This window comes from Ammodytes marinus, assembly GCF_949987685.1.
Source record: "Ammodytes marinus genome assembly, chromosome: 7".
NCBI classification, from domain to species: domain Eukaryota; kingdom Metazoa; phylum Chordata; class Actinopteri; order Uranoscopiformes; family Ammodytidae; genus Ammodytes; species Ammodytes marinus.
In genome coordinates this window covers 7,825,076-7,848,597 of record NC_137211.1, presented here as the reverse complement: position 1 = coordinate 7,848,597, position 23,522 = coordinate 7,825,076, and the positions used below count along the sequence as shown (strand labels likewise).

Below are 23,522 nucleotides of genomic sequence, written 5' to 3'. Positions count from 1 at the left end.
GTCCATCAACGGTTGCTTTATAGAAGGTCATCTCAGGACATGTACACCCCCAGTGAAGAATAACTACTATTTCCCCTTGCAATACAAACACCAAGCATTATTAGCCAATTGTCCTGATTCATGAGGATTTAAAAATGTATGTCAGTCATACTTTGCTATAAATGGTGTCTTGGGAGATTCCACTTCTTGGCAGCCATCCTGATGGGCTTATAATAACAAACCATTTGCCTCTCATCTCATATTCCCTGTCACTCAACTAGCGAAATGCGGTGATTATCCTGAGGGAATCCAAAAAACTCCATGTCCAGTAGCACAGAGCAGACAGACCCAGACTGAGCGTGAGACAGTCCCACCGCAGCCCCCACCCATTGTCATGTTAATGCCCCACTGGCACTGTTTACGAGCACTGGCTGATGTGTGAAGAGCTCGCTTATAATGGCCGAGTCCCGTTCCCCCACACAAAGATGGGCCTTAGCATTGACCCTAGAAAGGCTCCCCACTAACAGCCACTGTCCCCCCCCCCCCCAAAAAAAAAAAAAAACCTTCTTCCTGCCTACATAAGAACAGAGCCTTCATCTGAAAGGATTCTTTTGTGCCGATCGAAAAAGGTCTGGGGCAGAAGAGGGAGAGCCTAGGTGGGGGAGGGGGTCTGGTTGTGGCTCGGATTTGTATGGATGGCTGGGATATAGAAGAGGTAGCCATAAGTTCAGCAGAGGAATTGCTTGGCAATGGAGTGTGGGCCTCTTTTGCTGTAAAGTGTCCTTTTGCTCTTTGGCGATAAGGTTGAGATTGATTGTTTCCCACGATAACCTTCAGAGTCCAAATATACATCATGGCACTGTCCAAGATCGAGACAGAGGAAGATTAACCTGTTTAATTTTAGTTTTTTTAATTTTCTAATATCAAAATTAGCAACGAAAATCTACCAAAGCAATGCATATTATACTGGGTACACAGAGTTGAATTCAGAGCAGTTTCCAAAACACGGATATGTGACTGCTTCCCTTAAGATAAAAAGTGTAGATTAAATTATTATTAAAACAAACAAAAAAATCAAACAAACAAGATCTCCAAAATATTATAAAGATGTTAAAACATTTATTGATCAGAAATTGTACACTAACTGAGACTGACTGAATTAGGACAGAATGTTTCACAAGCCAACATTTTGGCATTTTTTTTTTCAGGTTTAAAAAAAATTCACAATTTCTTTTCTTTTTAGATAGTGACACTTTTATGACAGGATACACATCTTGAAAAAACAAAACACATTAACAACAGGGTTGAACAAAATGAAAGTTGAAAGCATATGTCCTGCCAGTACAGAAACCCCACCTGAATTGAATAATCGTATTTGGTTTTTGGATGCGGCAGCAAACCTGGAAGCTGGTAAACCAGGCCAATAAAAACGGCCGAAGTGATGGACTGCTGAACTTCTTTAATGTCCTTTCATGTGCATGATGGAAGAAGGCATCCATTATATGTGGGTTGATGTTTGCTGAGGAGTATAAAGTAAGTAGACACGGCTTCATGTATACAAGACAGTTGTTTAACTCTCGCATAGCGCTGGAACAAGTGGGGTCACATCTCTCCGCACTGTGCGATGAGGATGGCGAGCTTGGGCTTGTTGTTGGGTCCCGTAGGAACGTTCTATTGGGTGGAAAGAGCACACATTTAGAACAAAGAGAAAAGGTACAATTACTTGTTCAATAAACATGATACAGAAAGAAGATTCATTCAAATCTAAACTTCGCAGTGGAGATGAGATGCAAACATTATTTATAACAAATTTCTAAAATAAATGTCCGAATCGAATACTCTTTTTTCTATTCTACATACTACATCTGACCATAAAAATAATCTAGTAAGCATTCAGTAGGCATACTTTTTACCTCTATTTTCCTTGTGACCAGCAAACCATCGACCACTTTTCCTGAAAAAGTCACAACAAGACAACAATTGAGCTCTGGCATATTAACAAAGAAATTGAGATTTATCTAAATAAATATGAATGCTCAAATAAAACTGGACTCACCAAAAACAACATGCTTCCCGTCCAACCAATCACATTTTGTGCAGGTAATGAAAAACTGGCAACCATTTGTCCCTGGACCGCTGTTTGCCTGAGGAACACGAACACACACACACACACACACACACACACACACACACACACACACACACACACACACACACACACACACACACACACACACACACACACACACACACACACACACACACACACACACACACACACACACACACACACACACACACACACACACACACACACACACACACACACACACACACACACACAAGAATGGCAGTTTTAAAAACAAAGTTGTGGCTGTTAATCAACTTTAAATGGTTTATTCAAATCCTTTTGTCAATAGAGGTTGGAATCAATTCACTTTGAAGAGATTGATCACACCCTAATTAACTTATTATCTGAAACCGGATGTGAAAAGATGGCAAGATAATTAAAATCAAACAGACACTTTTTTGATTCATTCATCATGTGAACATTGATCTACTATATACGTACCATGGCCAGAAGACCAGGCGCAGAGTGCTTCATTTGAAAGTTTTCATCTGCAAATGGCCCCCTGTAGATGCTGCAGATACCAGTTCCATCACCCTTCACAAAAGGAACAAAAAAAAGACTCATAAGACTCTCAAAGTAAAAGAAAAGAAAGCTATACATTCAAAATGTTTACATGTAGCCTAATTCACCACATGTCCACTAGGAGGTGAAAGACTGGATTATTGTGTGTATATAGAGTTTCTGGGATGATGCTTCAATTCCAACAGCAAAAACAGTTTCATCCACGGATGATAACCAGCATGTTGTCATGGGATTTTTTTTATATAAAGTCAACATCTTAATTTAAGTCCTTTCACAGATCAACATACTGTGTCTGTGAAATATGAACGAGATACATGCAAGAAATAACATAAACAAAACCTTTTACCTTGAATTATACTTTACCGTCATCCTCAAACTAAGCAGATAACAGCTTGTGTGTGCACGCATACTTACATTTACGAAGTCCCCTCCTTGGATCATAAAGTCTTTGATCACCCTGCAGATAAACAGTGAGAGCAAATCAGTGTTATCAGATTTGCTGCAAGACATAATGCTACAGTGCCTGTAAAAATTATTCACCTGACCCATTTCTGCTTTACAGTATCAAAAGAGCCACATTAAATGTGCACGGAAAGATGTTGCACAACATTAAAACCAGTAAGGGGGCGAATAGCTTTTCCTAGAAACTGCAGTTCCCATAAAACACTAAGTTATACGATAACCAATGTTTAATCCAGGTGAGTTATCAGCGATCCGCAAAACTGGATTCTCTTTTACAGTGCTGTTTGAAAGTTTGTGAACCCCTTGAGCATTTTGGAATTTTATTGTGTTTAACCATTATTAATACATTTTTATCAATACCAGTATTTTTTATATGAAATAACAGATGTTTGTTTATCAATTCAACATTTTGCTTTTCCAGAAATCAATTGTTAAAAGAGATAAAACAAATTATTTGCCAACTGTTGTATCTGCAAAAGTTTGTGAACCCTGAGCTGCGTTGCTTAAAATCAAGCAGGTAAAAACAATCAGGTGGGCCAAACTGATTGATGAAATAGATCAATGTAATGAGAGATCTTTAGGGAAGAAATTGGGTGGCACAAGGTAAAACAAAAAAAAACAAGTCAGTTTAGGCTCACCAAAGTGAACCCATACAGGTCAGACATGCTAAAAGGGGAACAAAAATCTCAGAGGATCTCAGGAATAGAGTTATGATGTTTCACATTTGTCTGGGGACAGCTATAAATTCATATTAAAAAGTTTGAGTTCCATCGGTCCACCGTGAGGCAAATCATCTACAAATGGAGAGCCTTTAGAGTGACTTTTTCTGGTAAAAGCCAACCCAAACATTACATCTGGAAATTTGCAGACCATTTGCCACCACCGTTCTTCACTTGGGAGAAGGTTCTCTTGGTGATAGGCAGAGTTGCGTTTTTGCCCAAACATGGTGGTTTAGGTTATGACCAAACAGTTAAATTTTGGAATAATCTGTCCACAGAATAATTCTTCAGGTATCTCCAGGTGCTCTCTGGCAAAGTTGTGACAAGCAGTTTTGTTCTTTTTTGAGAGCAGAGGCTTCTTCAGCAACCCTCCCATGAAAGCCATGTTGACTGTGTGTTCTCCTTATTGTGGAACCATGCACATCTGTCCCAGATGCTGCAAGAGAGGTCTGCAAATCACTAGATGTAATGTTTGGGTTGGCTTTTAACTGAAAAATCACTTTTTTTGTGGTGCTTGTGGATATTTTTGAAGGAAGCCCACTTCTAGGCAGATGTTCAGTCACTCATAAGGCGCACTCACACTAGGGCCGTTTGCCTGTTCCGTGCTGCAGGAAGATTCAGCACGATTCCCACACATTTTGTGTAGCTACAAGTCCAAGTGGTGGGCAATTCTGGTGCCGACTAGTAAGGCAGCGGACGTTAACGGACTATGCATCCTTAATAAATTCACGTCAGGAACGCCGCCTGCGCGCTTGCTTGTGCGCGTGTCATCTCATTAGCATCTGTACTTTGGCCACGGCACACCTCTCCCAGGTGTGCCGTGGCCAAGGGGCTGTTCCGTGCTGGAATACAGTTGGCGTGGTCACACTAGCCAAAAATTCTAGACTTTAGTATGCTAATGAGCTTTGGCACGGGGCCGCGGCCCTAGTGTAAGTGGCCCCTTAAAGCTCTCCATTTGTAGATGATCTTCCTCACGGTGGACCGATGGAGCTCAAACTTTTTCTAAATCAATTTATAGCTGTCCCCAGACAAATGTGGAGCATCTCAACTCTATTCCTGAGATCCTCTGAGATTGTTTTCCCTTTTGGCATGTCTGACCTGTATGGTTTCACTTTGGTGAGCCTAAACTGACCTGGTTTGATCTCTGTTTTATCTAGTGCTGCCCAATTTCTTCCCTAAAGATCTCTCACAGTGGTGTATTTCATCAATCAGTTTGGCCCACCTGATTGTTTTTACCTGCTCGATTTAAGCAATGCAGTTAGCAAATAATTTGTTTTATCAATTTACTTTTAACAATTGATTTCTGGAAAAGAAAAATGTTGAATTGATAAAACAAACATCTGTTATTTCATATAAAAAATAATGGTATTGATAAAAATGAATTAATAATGTTTTTTTTATGCTTTATTGACAGTGTTAAGAGACAGAGGTGAAATGGGGCAGAGAGGGGAGTGACATGCAGAGAACGACCGCGGGCGGGAATCGAACCCGGGTCTGCGGCTGGGCCCGGCCGGGACGCCCTACCAACTGAGCTAAGGGCGCCCCATGAATTAATAATAGTTAAATACAATAAAATTCCAAAATGCTCAAGGGGTTCACAAACTTTTAAACAGCACTGTAAGTGTCATTCATTCTACTTGAATTTAAAATCAATCAAATGTATAATGTGAGATATATAAATCAAGACACTAAGTGATGTACCTGTGGAATGTACAGCCTTTGAACCCAATGGGCACTCCATCCTTCCTGTGGGACAAAATAAAACTGTTAGCAGTAAACACGAATAAATGAATATGTACCACACAGCCAAGATACAGCTTTGGCTGGCAGCTGTTCAAGCTTATTTGAAGAATCCTGTTCTGTTGTAGCTGCCTGCAGTCTTCATAACATTTTTTGAGAGAATGTTGTTAGGGAACACAAGCAAACGGTCCTTTTAAATGGTCTCATATACAGTCCACGTTTGAAGACCACTCAGAGCATTAATCAGCTCACTGACTCAGAATAGCCGTCACCTGTCAGTAACAGTGCAGATACACTACCATGTTTAATAGCCCACTCTGCACATTGTGGGGTCAAAGCTTCCTTTGGCTTTCTCTGGCTTATGAGTTAATCAGCAGAGCACTTGTATGAACAGTGGAATTAAGAGGAAGATCCATGGGGATAGGGTACGTCATAGTTAAGGAGCGATCACAGGTGCAGTAGTATGTTTTTTTCTTCTTTTACCTTTGATATCTTTTCCTGTCTTAGTTAGAATAATGGTTTGGGTGTATAGCATCTAAAACGGTCAGTGATGATTTGTCATGAGTTTAGTAAAAAACTTGAAAATATGTATCACTGGTAATATCATTTTATGATTTTTTTTTTTAAGATTTTTTTGGCATTTTTATGCTTTATTGATAGTGTAGAGACAGAGTTGAAATGGGGCAGAGGGGAGTGACATGCAGAGAACGACCGCGGGCTGGAATCGAACCCGGGTACGCTGCTGGCCTAGGCCCATGGGGGGGACGCCCTACCAACTGAGCTAAGGGTGCCCCCCATTTTATGATGTTTTAATGCAAAATCAATGCATATATTTCAACTTTAAGTTTTGAAAAAGTAACTTTTCTTGACATTATTTTTATTTTTTTATTTAGGAAACATGGAAGAAGACCCGCAAATAAACAATATTTCCTTTCATTAAATAATTGGGTTTCTTCAGCAGCTTACTCCTCATAACTAATCAGATGAAGTGAAGCGGGTTTCTCATTTTCATGTTCAAAAGTAAGGTTGCTGCAAAGTGCTGAGATCAGATTTCAGATCACAAAACAGAAAGCACATAAAAAGAGTATGCATGCACAGGGCGGTGGAAGTTTTGCTTGTGTACCATCAACGAATACCACTCTAAGGCGGTGACTTACCTGAATTCACCAGTGCAGAACTGCCTGTGAGAGAGAGGGAGAAACTGTCAGCAACATCTTTGAACACTCACTGGTAAAAAAAAATAAGAATAAAGAAAATAAATCAGTGCAATCCAATAATGTGAGCGGCCTGTGACGCAGACTCTCTCCCTACCGGAAATTCTCCGCTGTCTTTGGAACTACATCGGCAAACAGCTCGACCTTCATCCGTCCGACATCCTGACAGAACAGTTGACAAAACTTTGTATTAAAAGTTGATCACAGAAAACAGAAAATGAGACAGATAAGATAAGACAGAAACCTAAACGTAAGAGAACACTTTCGCCTCAGGCACAATTAAGCCCGGACTATATAAACACAGGCCTTTCTGGTTTCCAGAAGCATCACTAAATGCAAAACTGACAGCCTCATCCGGAATAACCAGTTACACTGGGACCTTAAGCTCAAAGATATGTTCTATTCAATAACAGGTATAGGATTTCTTTTTGCCCTTCCTCTTCTGACCTAGAAAACAATGAGCTTATAGCTGAATTCCTTTAACATCTTTACAGTTTTCCTTTGTCTGAGAACATATAGTGGAGTCTGTGTCATCTCAACAATACCAGCTATGTTGTAGCATTTCCCAGAGGTCAAAGCATACGTAACAGACAGATGTAAATGAGAAGACTGCACAATCTTAATGCAACACATTAGATGATATTTAATCTGCTATGAGCTTTGTGTGTGTGTGTGCGTGTCATGCAAGTGGTTCACTGTTAAAGCAATGTGTGCGTATCTGTAACAAAACAAACAATGTGCGTCTGTAAAAAAGAACAATTTGCCTGCGTGACATCACTGACCGCACAACCCTCCTCCCCTCACTCCACGAAGCAGAGACAACTCGCAGTAAAACAAGCAGCCATTGGATCGCTTGGTTTTTGCTTTCATTAGACAACACAGTAGTTTCCTGCCAATGAGATGAAATACAGAGGGCACAAACATCGACCACAGAGCATTTTATCTGCTGAGATGCTTTCCCTGGCCGGAGTGTGACGTCTACTGAAATTAAAGTGACCAACAACAGGTGAGAAGGCCTATAACTTCTAACTAAAAACATATTTTAATAAGATAATTAAAAGACTTAAGGGTGTGGGCATATTTATGAATGAATGCTGTTGAACTACTTGTGTTGCTAGGCTGGAATGAGGGTGTGAAATGACAAAGATCATTTTAAAACAAGACAAACAAAAAAGAAAAAGAGTGAGGAATATAAAGGAAAGGCATCAAGAGCAAATGAGATTGACTTCACTGTCAGGGTGAATGGTTCAAACTCCAGGAACACTACGATGGCCACACTTATCAGGCCAACTTTAATTACCCTGCAGCTTCCTGGTCCTAAACGTACATGGATGTTAATGTTCACACCGAGAGCAAACAAACAGTCATGCAGGGTAAGCCAATCAAGGAAAGAACCAATGTTACTGTCCCCGTGATGTGCCGGTTGATCTCGCTACGCGCTGAGTCCAACATCTCTGGGACTGTTAACCAAACTGACAAAACGGGACATCAGGCCGCCGTGGTTAATGTTAAACACACGTCCTTCAACATGCTATGGTCGCATGTTTAGAACGTAGGCTATGGAACGTCAAACACACCCCTGTTCCGCAACAACAAGCTGGCCGCATTTATACAGAGAGGCGGAACTGATTGTGTCGGGAATCTTACTACCCCCCTGAGGTAGTAAAATTCCCGGAACAATCTCTCGCACCTTTCTTCCCTCGTTCCGCAACGGTCGCATTTATGCAGCAGGGCGGAGGGCCGAAATTCCGGCATATTCCCAGCTTTCACTGGCTGTGTAAAAGGGGCTCAACATAACCACACACAGTGACCTTTTGGAGTGGATAAGCAAGCAGGCTTCCCAGTAGACAACGAAGGTGTGTCCCGTCGGCTGTTTGCATTCAGAGTGTGAAGGTGGAGCCATAAAGTCCTATCTAAATAAGATAACTACGCCCCCTGAAAACAGTCAAGCCATTAAAAGCATGCAGAGCCTCACCGCCTTACATTACAGCAAGAGCTAAGCATCTGGATCTACTAGGGAAACTCGCCAGATAAGGACAACCCTGGGCAGAGAGGTAAAGATTTATGAGGATTCAAACATTGGTTTTATTATTGTACTTAAGTATCTTTGATTGAATTGTTTATCGGAGTGTATGCACAAACAAAATGCTCTTCAACTGGCAAAACATGCTTTACCTGTCATGGGTGTTACAAATAATGTGGAAATTGAGGGTCAGGATGGTGTATGTGCAGCTGGAATGAATACCTTTTGCTGTAAGCTGCTGGCAAACGTGACTACATCTGCAAATAATGGAAGTCAGAATGGATTGATGCTCTAATTATTGAGTACAAAAAGCGATTTGAGAAACAAAGTGTCACAAAACTGCAATGATTAAAAGGTGACATCTGTATGGTAACAAATAAGGACCTTACAGATGTATAATGTCAGCAGTGTTTCCCCCAGCGCTTTATAGCTAAGGCGGCCGCCTTAGCAACGCCAGCCTCCCGCCTTGACTACCAACCGACCCCCCCCAAAAAAAAAAAAAAAAAAAAAAATTAATTTAATTTTTCTTTTTTTTTTTTTTTTTTCGTGCTGCACAATTAATGTACTAGCAAGCGCGATGTGTGTGTTGTGCATGGTCATAACTGCGCGAAAGGCCGCGATTTGCGGTAAAAAGCATGTGTCCCCAAGCGTTTCTCTATCAGCTGCTCTGTGTCTGCGGCTTTGCGGCTCTCCCGCGTGCGACTACGGCATGCACGCGGGAGAGTTAAACGAGCAGAAGCAAACCGAGATTTAACTGGTGGCGATAATAAACGCAGTGCAGTTCTATGGGGATATTTAGCTGAACAGAAAGAAGTGCTCTGCAAAGCTAGAATAGTTTAAGACTCCACATCACTGTGGCAACACAACCTTTCTATCAGCTAGGACAGCGCAGAGAAAAGTTTGATGAATGCATGAGAGTCAGAGCCGGCCCGAGGCATAAGCGAACTAAGCGGTCGCTTAGGGCCCCCGACCGCCAGGGGGGCCCCCTCAAAAAAAAAAAAAAAACATTTTTATTTTTATTTTTATTTTTTTTTGTTTCTGTGTTTGATATCAACATCATATTATGCAAATGTGAGTTAACATACAAAAAAAAAGAATAAAATTTTTTGGTCTAGATAATTAATAGCCTAAAAATGTAATCAGTTCATCTGGGAGGTAATCCGAATCGGATCATGTCACGTTCACATCCATGCACAGTGTGTATTGAGTTTATTTAAAAACAATTGGAAATGGGGCTGCCCTCAGTTGCCCATGCACTGTGTATAGTCTATAGCCTATTTCAGCCTCGTCTGTGGAAAAAAAGATACAGTAGCTGGACAACAGAGTTCTTCTGCTTCGTTCCTCTCACTGAATTTAAATGCATTCATTATATTACAGAGCAATATGTCCCGTAAAAGAAAAAGAGCTTCAAGCCCAACCCAGAGGACCCTCCATAATATTTGATTTTATATTAATATTTGTATGGAAAATCCATGTGTCCTTCAATAGCTTCTAATTCATCTGACCAGTGTATCCAAATTATTTGTTCACACAAAATTTCTTAATTTTTCTCTCAAAGTGCACCAGATTCATGCATATCACTTTAAAAAGGTTAGAAAAAATCTCCCGGGGGGGCATACCCCCGGACCCCCCTAGGAAGGTCGGAATCTCGGCTGTCTAACATTTTCACACAGCTGCACAGTGGAGGCACTAGCGGAAAACACTGGGTGTGTGAATAATATTTAGCAAAGATCTATAGTTTCAGCAGCGCTAACATTGGACTTGAAGGCTTGGGCCAGCTCTGAATGTATGGTCCATTATTTGTATTTAGTGTGTCTGTATAGTATTGCACCAAAACAGTAGAAGTTTTCTTTAATTGTGCTTTGTACTGTCTGCACGTTTACACATAATTTGTACCTGCACATAGCAAACAAAATTGCACAACTGTAAGGTCAGTGTCTGTTTTATTTCTTTACGGCGCATTGGCATCTTTGAGCAAAATACCCCCGCCGCGCCTCCCCTGACACGGGGCAGTGACCACCTTGACTAAGACATTTTCTGGGGGAAACACTGGTCAGTGTACTCTACTGACAGTGAGTAAATCAGTGTGTGGCTTAAATAAGATGGTTGCTGAAGCTGAACTTTGGAAAACAAGGTGGAGGGAAAACTCTGCCAACTTCCTTAAAGAGGACCTATGATGCTTTTTGACTTTTATGACCTATAAACGTTGTTATGATGATTCATAGTCATGCTTAACCATACTAAATTATCAAATAATGACTTACATGCATTTCAACGTATTCCCTGCTGACCGTCTGGGGTGTCTGTGCAGAGCACTAAACACTATTCTAGCCAGTCGAGAAGTCACGTCTTCAAAGCGGTCTACCCTTTCATAATTTGTGACGTCGCATAAAAATTTGTGACGTGACCACGCGGATGTTTCCATGTATGGTAATGCTGTCACTTCCCTGTTCGCGTCTGCCTCGCGCCCTTATAGGTCCATGCTCGCGCTTCCCGCCACTGAAAGTGTTCCGGAAGTGTTGACAGGACGTGCTGGATCGCCAAAATAAGAGAAAGAGCTTCCCGAAAATCTACATAGTTTTTTGTGATGTGATTCGTGTCAGGTTGCTCTATAGCAGTGTAAAACAAGAAATTAAGACCAGAAAAGTAGTACAATAGGTCCTCTTTAAAGAGGACAGGTCAATCAACTACTTGTTTACCTGCACTGAAGTTTGATTAAAAAAGTAGCCAAGCAGGTTATGATTACAACACATTTGGTTACAGTGATGTTAAAAGATTTAAATAAGACCTCTCACAGTTCTTTTATTCCCTCAAGACAAAGTTCTTAGGGTGAACAAATTCCGGATTTTTAACATCTATATTTTGAAATATATATATGAGCCAAATTCTGGTACTTACTAACTAGACCATCTACAATATGTTGACTTAACGTCTATCGTCTGTATAGTCAAAGCTCCTAACCAATATTATCTTCTCTTTCACAGCACTTTCCGGAGCCTCCCGACCACTGAGCTGAGTACTGTTGCAGTAACAGAAATGCTTCCTGAGTCGGCAGCGTCTCCTGAAACTATCAAAATGGACCAAATGCTGGCCATTATAGGGTACTGGGGAGGGGACGGCTATCATGAAGACAACACTCACAAGTATCTGTTACTCTTGCTTTTCAAGTTTGGATTGGATGCAGTGGTTTTCTACTTATGCAGCCGGAAGCTACACACCTCCTTTTTCAGCATGTGCAGCCTGTCCATCGTGCTGGCTGACGCTGTGTTGGTGTTTTTGATGGCAACCGTGTGGCTTCTAGGGGCTGAACGGTCCCTATTGTCACCCTGCTTCGTCTTGGCCAATGCCTCTGCGACATATAGAGCGATTGTGCTGCCAATGATGTCCCTGGGTTTATTGGACTTCGCTTTAGTGGATACCTACCTTGGCAACCAGAGCACCTTCCGCAAATTTGTAAGAAACGTGGTCTTTACATTGTTGGTGTGGACGCTAGCGGCCATTTACTCCTTTGGTTCAGTCAAAGCCGAGCTGATAGAACTGGACTATGATACAGGAGCAAAGGCTCTAGGGTGTGAAGTAGAGGAGTCTTCACTGATTACCTACTTAGTTGTGGGTGTTTTCACCGGAGTAATATGTGCAATGCTGCCCTTTTGGTCGAGTTTGCCCCAGTGGATGAAAGAAGCGGGCAGGTTATCTGAACAACGGGAAGAACAAGAAATCCAGAGGAGCGACTTGTTGTTCACCTCAACCAACGGCCCAGAGACACGAAGCGAGAAGGACATTTATCAGGAGGAGACCTACTTGCAGCGACCGCCTCTGTGGCTCAGTCTAACACTGGGATTTGCTATGTTTTGGATGCCATATCTCCTCATGTCTGTGGCCTGTCTGGTCTTTGGCTTTGCAGTACCTGCTTACATCACCGTCAACCTTCTGTGGTTGGAGTGCACCAACAGTTTACTGATGGGTTTGGTGTTCTGGGCAAAGAGGAAGACGCTAGGTCCATACAACCGTTTACCAGACAACGTATGCGTGTGGCAGGTTTACTGGCATTTGAGCCAAGGACCACAACAGCAGCAGATCCCTGTGGGTGTGTTCAACCCATCGAATGCAAAGAGAGACAGCCTATTATACGTGTAACAGCAGAGAGTAAATAAAGACTTCATGAACATGAGCGAGCGTCTCACAGACGGTTCACCTGTGTGAACGAACACTATACACTGTGCTAAATGCTCAAATTGACTTATGTGTTACAAAGCTTGAAGTGCACCTCTCAGCTCTCCAACAGCACATGCACACTGCAAACTGTTGCAGTTGACAAGACAGTGACACTGTACTCAAAATTTAAGGAGATGTTGAGCGAAGTCTTGCTGAAAGCTGTAAGCATAAAGGTCACATTTTGTAAATATTTGCAGAAATACCCAGACATTTTCTATATTGTGAACTCATCTGTATATGTTTGTATTGCAGCCATTTAAAAAAGATAAAAGAAAGAAAGAATAACTGATGATTTATCTTCATTGTCAACCGTGGTGTATTGATTCCTTAATAAATATCTTTCACTAATCCAGGATTTTTTCCCGGCCCTTTGTTTAAAACCAATTTATCTGAAATTAATCCAATTTGGCTAAATATATTCAATGAGAATCAATCAGTTTGAAGAGGTTCAATATTTGTAGTCTTTATGATCATGTAAGTGTAGTACGATGTGTACTGTATATAGTGAGTTGAAAATATAGCTCTATCGTACAGTGTTTGATAACTGGAAAAAAGCTGTGTCCACTATCACCTGTATTAATGGCCCTGTAACAGTTTATTCTGAATCAGGTTCCTACGATGAGCAACAGGGTCCTACATTAATCAAATTTTCTGTCTGCTATTTCACAGGTTTCTGTGCCTGTGGTATTCAAGTCAAGTCAACTTTATTTATATAGCACATTTATAACAGCCGAGGCGGACCAAAGTGCTGTACAGTAAAATACAGTATATCTGTGCTCTTCTCCCATATGTCTGTGTCCCAAACAGGATTTAGCAATTAAATCAAATCTTATCAGAACACACACACACACACACACACACACACACACACACACACACACACACACACACACACACACACACACACACACACACACACACACACACACACACACACACACACACACACACACACACACACACACACACACACACACACACACACACACACACACACACACACACACACACACACACACACACACCTTTTTACTTTTATTTGGGTGGCTTTATCAGCATGGCTTTTAAATAGTAGGGCTGGGCAATTAATTTAAAATTGAATTTATTCTATACAACATTTATATTTAAAATATTTGTTTACTGGAGATACAAGTTATTTTCACATGGAAATGTTTTAATTGTTTACAAGAGGTTCAAGTTAATTTTCTACTTTTCAAATCATGGCAATATTTAGTATACAGTACAACCCTTTTCAGTGAACTATGAGGGCAAGAAGAATCGTTTATTAATCTTATCGAAGTATGAGGTCAAATCGCCGAGCCCTAATAAATATATATGGTAGGAGTTTCCAGGGGGTTTAAAATTCCTGTTAATGCTAGGTTCCAATCCTGAGCTGGCAGTTTTGCAAGTGCCTGCTAGCATTGTACCAATAAAAATAAATAACCAAGAAATCCCAGATATCCTCGCCGTCTGAATGTATTCATTGTTGAATACTGAATTCATAATTTGACTCGTATTGAAATTCAAAGTTGTCCTGCAAAAATTCACATTAAAAATGCCCACTGAATGTAGATGATTGTAGCAACCTAAATAATAAAAGCTTTGGTTGCTGCAGAATCTTTAAAATTACAAGCTCAATGCAAATTCCAGTATTACATTTCCACTTCGGACGTCCAATTATTATACCTTATTTGTTTTTCCAATGTGAGAACTACAACAACGAATACGGCCATTACTGAACAAGAGCTGAAGTCATCTTGGTACAGCAGCCATTGTACAAAGTGAAAAGACATATTTCTGATCTTAGTAGACCAGAATGAATCGTCAGAAATGGATGAAAATAAGACAGTATCTTCTGGTATTGTGAGTGTTTACCTACAGAAAAGGGTATCTTAAAGCATGCTGTATGCTACTAGTGTGTTTGATATCAAGCATTAACTGTTACTGTTCAAAGCTAATTATTAGATTAATAGCAGATCAAATTATAAAAACACAACATAAAATATACATAGAAAATGTCTTTAAAAATCGTTTTCTTAATGGGTCAATAGGGATGGACACATAGCATGCCGAAAGGGTTTTTTAAGTGTGCTACATGCAGTAAAACATTGTGTTAACTGAGAGGATTACACTTATTTAATGCATATAGCTTCCTAACTGAAAGACGAGTGAACATGGACAGGATAATTTAGGATTTGGGATGGAAGGATATAAGATTTTTGAATGACACGGTAAACAACAGGCACAATATTTGGATCATGGCGAAATTCTATTATTTGATAATCTGGCTCAATCACATAGTCTTATATTGATTTCCTGATTTATTTTAAATTGCCTCAAGGGGGTGCTACATCTTCCCACTCATTCCTAAATCCTGAACTTTTAACTCATACCCGTTGCATTTTCCATATTGACCCATCTGCCTACTTGGGAGATTGATCAGTTAAATCTTCCTCAAGTTTAAAAAACAGTCATTCAATCGAGATTTTGAAAAAGGCCATTAAGATAGTGCAAACACGTATGAGTTAGTACGAAATGTACATTGTACTTAAATAATAATAGATCAGACAAAGCGATGCTCATCATTTTCACAGTCAGAGAGGTAGGCCTAGCTATGCAGCATGTTGCAGTCAGTGCATGTAAAATGTGTCTCATGTAATTGGAGACTAGCATGTCAGTCAGTAAAGTGTGCATTTTTGTTAAAGATACATACTTTGTCTATATTCTGCCTGGTATATATGGTGGGTAAAAGCCTATGTTTAATAGTGTTGTTTGTTCATGTCTACAGAAATGTTGTACTAAAGGTAGGTTAAACTTCATTCCACCCCTCTTCACACCATGAGCTCAGCCTTCTTTCCCCTGTAGCATCCTGCTTTCCTACTGTCACAAACTGATTTGTATGGGGCAAACTGGATATGGGTCAGACTCATTCTACAAAAACGGTGGAAATACTATCATTTACTTTGGCAGACACCAAAATCCTTGTACGAGATGAATAATCACATTAATTATATATCCTATGTCCAATAAATGAATATTAATTGAGAAATGTAGCTAGAACACGCACATGGTTCATTCAGCACATTAACATGCACACAATAATGTGATAACAAGGAGTAATCGGTTTATTAGTGTGCATGTACACGTGCTCATTGTTGTGTTATGAGATAACATGAATCCGTTTAAATACCACCAACGCAGTTCCCTCGACCACAACGTTAACCCACGGAGGCGACTTTATGGTGAGATGTTGAAACGTTATCATAACGTTAGCTGCAAGCTAAAGTTGTTCCTCTACTCACCTGTCCTCCGATGGTTATGTCGAAGAAAACAATCGGGTTGTTGGGATTCGAGATTGGAACAGACATCGTGTCGCTTCCCTTGATTTTTGAGACTAAAGAAATGTGGTATTTGACCAGTTACACGCGAATTATTTGAAAGTGTAGCATTAGCGAAGTTACTCCAAGCCCTACAGCTACAGAATCAAACGTGGGCGCTTCCGTAGCATTCAAATTCAGTTGGGCGGAGTCAAACGTGGTTGGCTAGGCTCGATGTGACTCCGCCCACATGATTGGGACCAGACTAGCCTGTGTAGATAAATGCTGTTGTACTGACCGAAGATGTAATTTGTCTAACCATCAACACTCACTGCCCTATCCTACCTGGAACATACACATTAGACAACTGTTTAACACATCATAATATTACTACTCGTTTTACCTGTACACATCACAAACAAATATATGTAGGCTATCTTAACTATATTTATAAGCTCTCTGTAATTTTGTTTTATCGTTTTCTTAGCTTTTCATTTGAAAGGTCATGAGGAACACCTTAAAGTTTCAGTTAAATGACAGGCCCTGAAAGCAGATCAAAATGGTTCAAAAATATATAGGAGGAAAATTGCCGTTATCAACTCTTTCTAATATTTTTGAGAGGAATGGAAGGTTGTAGTGAGACATGTCGATAGTTATTCAGAAACCCTCCATCAAGGTTTGGCTTCTTGAGTAGAGGTTTAACCACATTAGTCTTAATGCTAGGGAGGACCACGTTAGTTGTAAGATATAAATTAATCGTTTAGCCGGCAGGTGGTTGATTTAGAAACTAGAACCAGTTGAGACAATGTCTCAAAATTAATTAAAATTTAGAAAAAAATGTAAATCAGATTATGAAAATGTAACAATCTGCAAATGAGGATGGATCTGAGGAAATTATGTATATAAGCTCATCTATTTTACAATATAAAAAGAGCTGATAATGTCACTGCTTCACTGTTACGTACATGATAAAATAATAACTCCCAGACAAGTTAGTACTACTGTTAATTGTCAATAGCAGTTTTGAAAATTCAGAAAAATTGCACTTTATTTTTGCAAAATGTGATTTTCAAAACAGAAGCCTTTGTGTCTGATGAATTATAAATAATTCCAAAATAATTACAGCAACTCTACCACCATTGCTCTACATCCAAACAGGCTAGCCGGCTAAGTAACACTTGACCCATATGTAACACGTCACAGACAGGAGGTTTTGCTAAGGGTTTTATTTTCAGGATAAAACGTAATATTACAATTTAACATAATGCAAAGGTGGCTTCACAAAAACTAACAAATGGCAAAGTGACAACAAAGAGTTGTCAAAGCTGTACTAACGCATCATGATCAAAAAAATGATTAGTAAAGCAGTCAACAGACTCTAGTGGGTCAGCAGGAAGGTAAATCTAGCAGAAGCAAAAGGCCTCACAGAAAGAAAGTTCTATGTAAAGTAATATGGTTTCTTGACATTGACGCCATATTCTGTAAGGGCTGGAGTCAGGTCCTCCATGGTCAGAGTGTACTTCTTATCCTAAATGGGGAACAAAAATTAGGAAACCATTAATTATTAGAAACAAAATTATCAATACTTGAACATGCTTGACAACTACCTTGGTCACTATCTTTTAACACCACTCCTCCTTTGTCACTAGGGCTGGCCCGAATGCCATTTTTCAGGCTTCGAGTATTCGTTGGTTTTTCTGAGCGAATATTCGGATATTCGTTCCAGAAAACCACACCATCAAACCAACATTAATAATGCCAATGTACTCACTGAAACCGAGTGTGTGAGCCGAGACAGCAAGCTGCGTAGTTTGTTGATGCTTTAATAACTTTCGAACGGTAGTAAAGTCGGAGTTCCTTACTTTTTCCCCGTGGAGGCAACAGCTGTTTTTCCGTTCCAAATCAGCTGTCCTCTGCGCCATCGTAACCCATACAGGATCTCATCAATTCATCCAGGAACGTGCATCTTTTCGGCGATTTATAAATCCATACAAAGATCCAATATTGATAGTCTTTTGTGTCCATATTATATCCATTATTGACCGCCTATTCCCATGATGCAAGCAAGTCACGGTTGATGTAAACAAACAGCTGAGCTAAGCTAACGTTAGCATTACGCCAAGCATAAGCATTACATTTCCTTCCGAAATCGCGCTAATGTTGTGGTAGCCTATAGAGTTATTAGGAACACAATCTATTCTTCATCTCTCTCTCCCTCCTGCGCTTGGTGCCGCTGTTAGTTTGCCTCACTCTTGTAACATCACGTAGCCTACTACAGCTGATATCACTGGTTGTGCAAAGGGCAGCGGCCAACTAGGTCAAAGTTCAAATAATTCGATAACATTTTAAATGAACGTCTAATTTGTATTTTACAATTGTTTTTCAACTTGTGTATCCAAATATTATTTGCTTGTTTTTTTGAAAAAAAATAAAATAAAAAAAATATCCCGAATTGAGCTCCGAATACTAATTTAACAAAGAATACTCGGATATTCGAATAATTCTGGCCAGCCCTGTTTGTCACATGCATCAATTTCATAATATTCGTAAAATATTAAAAGGATGTGTTGAAAACTTACCTTTGTCTTACTCCTTGAGCTTCCTGAGGCAGTGCCCTTCATTTTACAATACTGCAGCGCATCATTGGCAATGTCCGAGATAAACTTCTGAGAAGCGAGGGAGATCAGGCGGATTCTGAGAAGTGGTAAAGAAAAAAATTAATTACAGCAACCATTACAATGGGTTACACAATAAATGGTCTATTAGGGTAAAAAGTCTGTATTTTATGCTAATACATGCCATTGAAGATTAAGTATGAATAATCAGTAGATTTACAAATGTATGTTGTTTACCGTCAGTTTAAATATATAACAGGTCCTGGGCTTTTTCTTAAATAAAAGCAGAGACAGGAAATACAGCCAATCCAAGATTGTTAGTTTCTTAGCATTTTCATTCAGTAAAAACTAGGACTGTCAAAATTAACGCGTTAACGCAGGGTTATTCATTTTTGGAATTAACGCGTTAATTTTTTCAACACATTTAACGCATGTGCAGAATGATCCGCCCCATGCATCCCACCCGCTCTACACTACAGTCACTCTAAAGTTGTGGCTGACCCAGGATCAGTAGCTGCGCGTGGCCAAACGTAGCAGCACGCTAGTCTGTGTTTTAAACTACTAACCACGGACCTATAACTGCTGCTATAACGGCCACGTCTGTGTCGCGGCTGGCAGTTGCTCTCGGAAGCAACGGGTGGAAACAAAGGTCTGCAGTTTTCAGAGGTGTGTGTGATTAATACGTGAGATCAACATAACATTGGCCACACACACACACACACACACACACACACACACACACACACACACACACACACACACACACACACACACACACACACACACACACACACACACACACACACACACACACACACACACACAGTGGCGGAGGAAACTGGTGGATGTACCGGTACCGCGCTGATCTGCTTGTATCACAGGTTTCACTTCAGAGGTGTCGGCAAGAACACTTATGGCCAAAAACGTCAGACTATAAGCATGAGACGAGGAGAGTAGGAGTATGGTTTATCCGCCCTTTATTTTCCTTCTTTCACAGACACAGCAGCATAGATCGCAGGAAAAGAAACAAAGGCTTAAACTCCGCTCGTGAGGAGACGTTACAACAGCTGTTGCGACCCGCGAATCGTGGCCGTTAATAACATGCATAAACTATAGCCTAACTTATAACAGCGATCGGGACTGCATGTAGGCTACTTACTCACACGGGTGATTCACATAAACTCAAATAAACACGTTTCACATGTGGAATGATCGATTACTGCGGCAACATGCACGCTCACACATCTTTTCTACATACATACACACACACACACACACACACACACACACAAACTGCAGGTTGTATTCAGGAATGTAAAACCATGGATTCACCAAATACATGCCATTATATAGCCTATGCTATATTTGCTCAAAGACATAGGAATAGAGACAGCCAAATTGAAGTATGGTGTGGTAGCATATGTTTTAGTTGATTATAATTTATTTGCAGTATTTACACCATCATTTGGATTTTCAATGAATAAAAAAAACTATATTTAAATGTATATATTCACCTTCTGTACTTTTTTTTCAATTCATATAACAATATACAGAAATTGTAATTTTTTGGGCCAATTTCAAATGCTAGAATTAATCGTGATTAATCTACAGAATTCTGTGATTAATCTGATTCAAATTTGTAATCGTTTGACAGCCCTAGTAAAAACATAATCTTACCAAGTATATAACTTGCCTGAAAGTTGCTGAATTAAATTCAGACAACACTGCACCATTGCGAGAATTAATTAAAGCCATTCACCCAACTCATAAAGCTTTGTCCTAAGCTATTGATTAAACACGCAATACAATGCTTTTCAAAACTATTTACATTTCCTGCCTGTTTGCTTACAAAAAAACGTATTTTGTTTTGGAAGATTCGGTTTCATAACAAGTCTTTTTTAAAAGCTAAATAGCTAGTAAATGGACTGCTTTATTTAGCACTTTTAACTAAAGGCCAGGACACACCGGCCCGATAATCGCCGTCGTAGAGCCGGGGGGGGGCGGGGACACGAATCTGTTTGTTGTGTGCCGTGAAATCGGTCGTCGTAGATGTCGTCGGGCTTCTTTTGAGCCGATTGAACATGTTCAATCGGCGGAAGGCAGTCTTTCAGTTGGAGCAATTTGATTTGTGGAGGGCTAGCGAATCAGTGAAGCCCGGAAGTGAGGCGGGTAGCACAAACAGCTAACAACAGTTAGCCATCGTTTTAATGTGTTTGTTCGTTTCGTTCAGCGAGTACTCACATGCATCAACCCTTGTTGACTGCTCGACACCATGCTCGACACTCTCTGCTAAAAATGGTGCTCTATATGGTCCATAAATATAAATACGTATTTCTATCTATGTTTATGGTCTAGAGAGCCGTCCCATCATTTCCGGCTTCCGTATTTTTTCGGGCCACAATACAGATTAGCGCCGCCTGCTGTTATGGAGACATTACGTCCCGCGCAGAGCGTACAGAAAGTCAGCAGTCGGTTTGGTGTGTTCTTTGCACTTTTTCGGCCGCGACGGGAAGACTGGAGCTCCCTGAATCGGCAGTCTCCATTTTCGGGTAGTCGGACTTGTGTGTCCTGGCCTTTAGAGGACTTTACAAACTGCCTTCACCCATTCAAAAGCCCTCTACCTGCAGTTGCTCAAGCTCTCCGTTTTGCCTGCTATGCAACATGGAGGTTATGAATTACATCACATGGTGATTGAATTGGGGTTTCTTCAGACCCATTTGCACTCATAGGCCTGAGGGCAGCCTGTAGTACTTCATAATAATGTAAATCAGTGTAGCGCTTACATTCTTGGATCAGAAGCCTCAAAGCCGGCCCGATTGAGGTAGTATCCTGTAACCGCATCAGGAATCTGAAAAACAGATACATAAAAGAACAGACTTTAGTTTGTGATTGGGATCCATATCTTTTTGGTGAAGAACATAGTATTGATATACATCTGGACATTCAGTTATGATTAGCCAAATTAACTGTGGCAAGAACACTGGTACAGCCTCTGCATTGATGTGATTGGATGCATTGCTTTTCTTGTTATTTTAAAAACTTTACAATCCAAAAACATATAAATTGTTTTCTCGACTGAATTACAATTTAATTTGGTCTCTATTGTTAATGTGGCTGGCGGTGTAGACAAAGTTTACAGGCGTTTCCCTGAACACACACAGCCTATAGGAAGCTGACTGGCAAAGCTGGACTCACTGTGGGAGTGTACTCTTCCAGCTGCATTAGGAAATCTGCCAGGGGTGTCGTGTTCACAGCAGGCTTCACATCTCCATTGGTGATGCCACCGGGAACATAGACGCCGTTGGAGACGGATGTGTCTGCTGATGGTGTCACCATCGCTGCTGAGGCTGAAGCTGCAATACAAGTGTTTGTCAATTGTATGTATTTATTTATTAGCACAGTTTTTCAAAATAGCAAGGGGACTTTACAATCTGTATGGTGAATATATGTCTAGTCCAACAACAAAAAAAGTTTTTAAAAAAGTGGAACAATTCGCGGGAAAAGCAACAGAGGAAGGATCCCTTTTCTTTGGAATTACTTTAGGTTGAATCTAGTGCAAATCACAAGGATGACATGTTTGTTTTCACTCTAAAGAAAATGTATTTTCCAGTTTTCCCTACACAAAGGTTGTGCAAAGTCCAAACCCTGTTTGCAAATAGTTGTTGCACTGAATTCCACACATGATGATTAACGTGAGTTCTTAAGTTCTTCGAACATCTGGACAGGCAACAAACCACATATACCCCGTGGAAAAAACTAGCTCTCCTAATTGTAACTAAGGGTTTAGCACAACATGGACAACAACATTAGCCTAAACTAACAAGACGCATAACGTTACCATTAGTCGTGACCGAGGTGATGCTGCTGACGTTCGTCGCTGCGTTATCATTTGCAATACAGTTACTTGAGGTTGCAGACGTCGTAGATGACACTCCTGTTGTGACGGACTGATTAACGTTGTCAATGTTCATGTTGATGTAGCTGTTAGCTAACGCGCTAACCTTGGCTAGCTAGCACAGATAAATACCAAATGTGCCCTAAAAGTGCGCTTCTCTGCTTTTTTGCTCGAGGACTACTCTTCCACAAAATACCGTGTTTTAAAATAAAGATACTTTAGTTACTCAAGATGATATTAAAACTGCAAAGTTTGGCGCTTGCTAGCTGACTTCAGAAATGTTTGTAGCTACGGCAGCAGCAGAAAGCTGAGCTCACGCTGCAGAGCTAGTCGTAGAGTCAGCGTCACATGACCCTCGGATCGGATCTGACGAAGGGAGACGAAGATTTCCGAAGACACTCTGAAAGTTACATAGATAAATTGTATTGAAGATTCAAAGTCTGACTTCGTTTGAGTTGTTGACTTATTTTTTTTGGTGGAACCAGCACTTAACTAGGTAGACAACTAGGTAGACAGCAGTGTATCACGGATAACGAGTAATAGGGATTTTCTTTCGCACGTTATCCCAACTGCTAGCTTATTCTATTATTAGGCCCACCCTACGTGAACATAAATGTTTAAAACACGTCATCTCCACAATGACAAACCCAAACGTGGCAAGTTTAATACAATACAAAAATAATAACACTC

General features: G+C 40.4%; 3 protein-coding genes across 3 annotated transcripts; 1 reads left to right on the top strand and 2 right to left on the bottom strand.

Moving 5' to 3' along the window:
- Positions 1-1,082: 1,082 nt before the first annotated feature.
- ppih (peptidylprolyl isomerase H (cyclophilin H)) lies at positions 1,083-16,499 on the bottom strand. The gene is made up of 9 exons (XM_080031942.1): positions 16,308-16,499; positions 6,865-6,929; positions 6,711-6,734; positions 5,515-5,559; positions 3,047-3,089; positions 2,552-2,644; positions 2,036-2,123; positions 1,893-1,933; positions 1,083-1,650 (listed from the first exon to the last, which is right to left on the bottom strand). The coding sequence occupies exons 1-9, from the start codon at positions 16,371-16,373 to the stop codon at positions 1,582-1,584; spliced, it is 534 nt and encodes a 177-aa protein (XP_079888068.1). The 5' UTR covers positions 16,374-16,499; the 3' UTR covers positions 1,083-1,581.
- On the top strand, positions 11,872-13,116 carry LOC307252853 (uncharacterized protein). The gene has a single exon (XM_080030674.1). It carries the CDS (start codon positions 11,875-11,877, stop codon positions 12,925-12,927), a length of 1,053 nt encoding a protein of 350 aa, XP_079886800.1. The 5' UTR covers positions 11,872-11,874; the 3' UTR covers positions 12,928-13,116.
- An 896-nt stretch (positions 16,500-17,395) lies between the features above and the next one.
- taf10 (TAF10 RNA polymerase II, TATA box binding protein (TBP)-associated factor) lies at positions 17,396-23,162 on the bottom strand. Its single transcript, XM_080031034.1, has 5 exons — positions 22,776-23,162; positions 22,133-22,290; positions 21,721-21,785; positions 18,902-19,016; positions 17,396-17,850 (listed from the first exon to the last, which is right to left on the bottom strand). Exons 1-5 carry the CDS (start codon positions 22,906-22,908, stop codon positions 17,761-17,763), a joined length of 561 nt encoding a protein of 186 aa, XP_079887160.1. The 5' UTR covers positions 22,909-23,162; the 3' UTR covers positions 17,396-17,760.
- Between the last annotated feature and the right edge of the window lie 360 nt (positions 23,163-23,522).

Bases quoted from the DNA above. Each gene is read 5' to 3' on its own strand.
- LOC307252853 (XM_080030674.1), top strand. From the start codon at position 11,875: ATGCTGGCCATTATAGGGTACTGGGGAGGGGACGGCTATCATGAAGAC.
- ppih (XM_080031942.1), bottom strand. From the start codon at position 16,373: ATGTCTGTTCCAATCTCGAATCCCAACAACCCGATTGTTTTCTTCGAC. The intron at 6,735-6,864 runs GTAGGGAGAGAG...TCTCTCTCACAG, and splicing joins AAGACAGCGGAGAATTTCCG to GCAGTTCTGCACTGGTGAAT. The intron at 1,934-2,035 runs GTGAGTCCAGTT...TGACTTTTTCAG, and splicing joins CGGGAAGCATGTTGTTTTTG to GAAAAGTGGTCGATGGTTTG.
- taf10 (XM_080031034.1), bottom strand. From the start codon at position 22,908: ATGAACATTGACAACGTTAATCAGTCCGTCACAACAGGAGTGTCATCT. The intron at 22,291-22,775 runs GTAACGTTATGC...CTTGTATTGCAG, and splicing joins CACCTCGGTCACGACTAATG to CTTCAGCCTCAGCAGCGATG. The intron at 19,017-21,720 runs GTAAGCGCTACA...ACCACTTCTCAG, and splicing joins GAGGCTTCTGATCCAAGAAT to AATCCGCCTGATCTCCCTCG.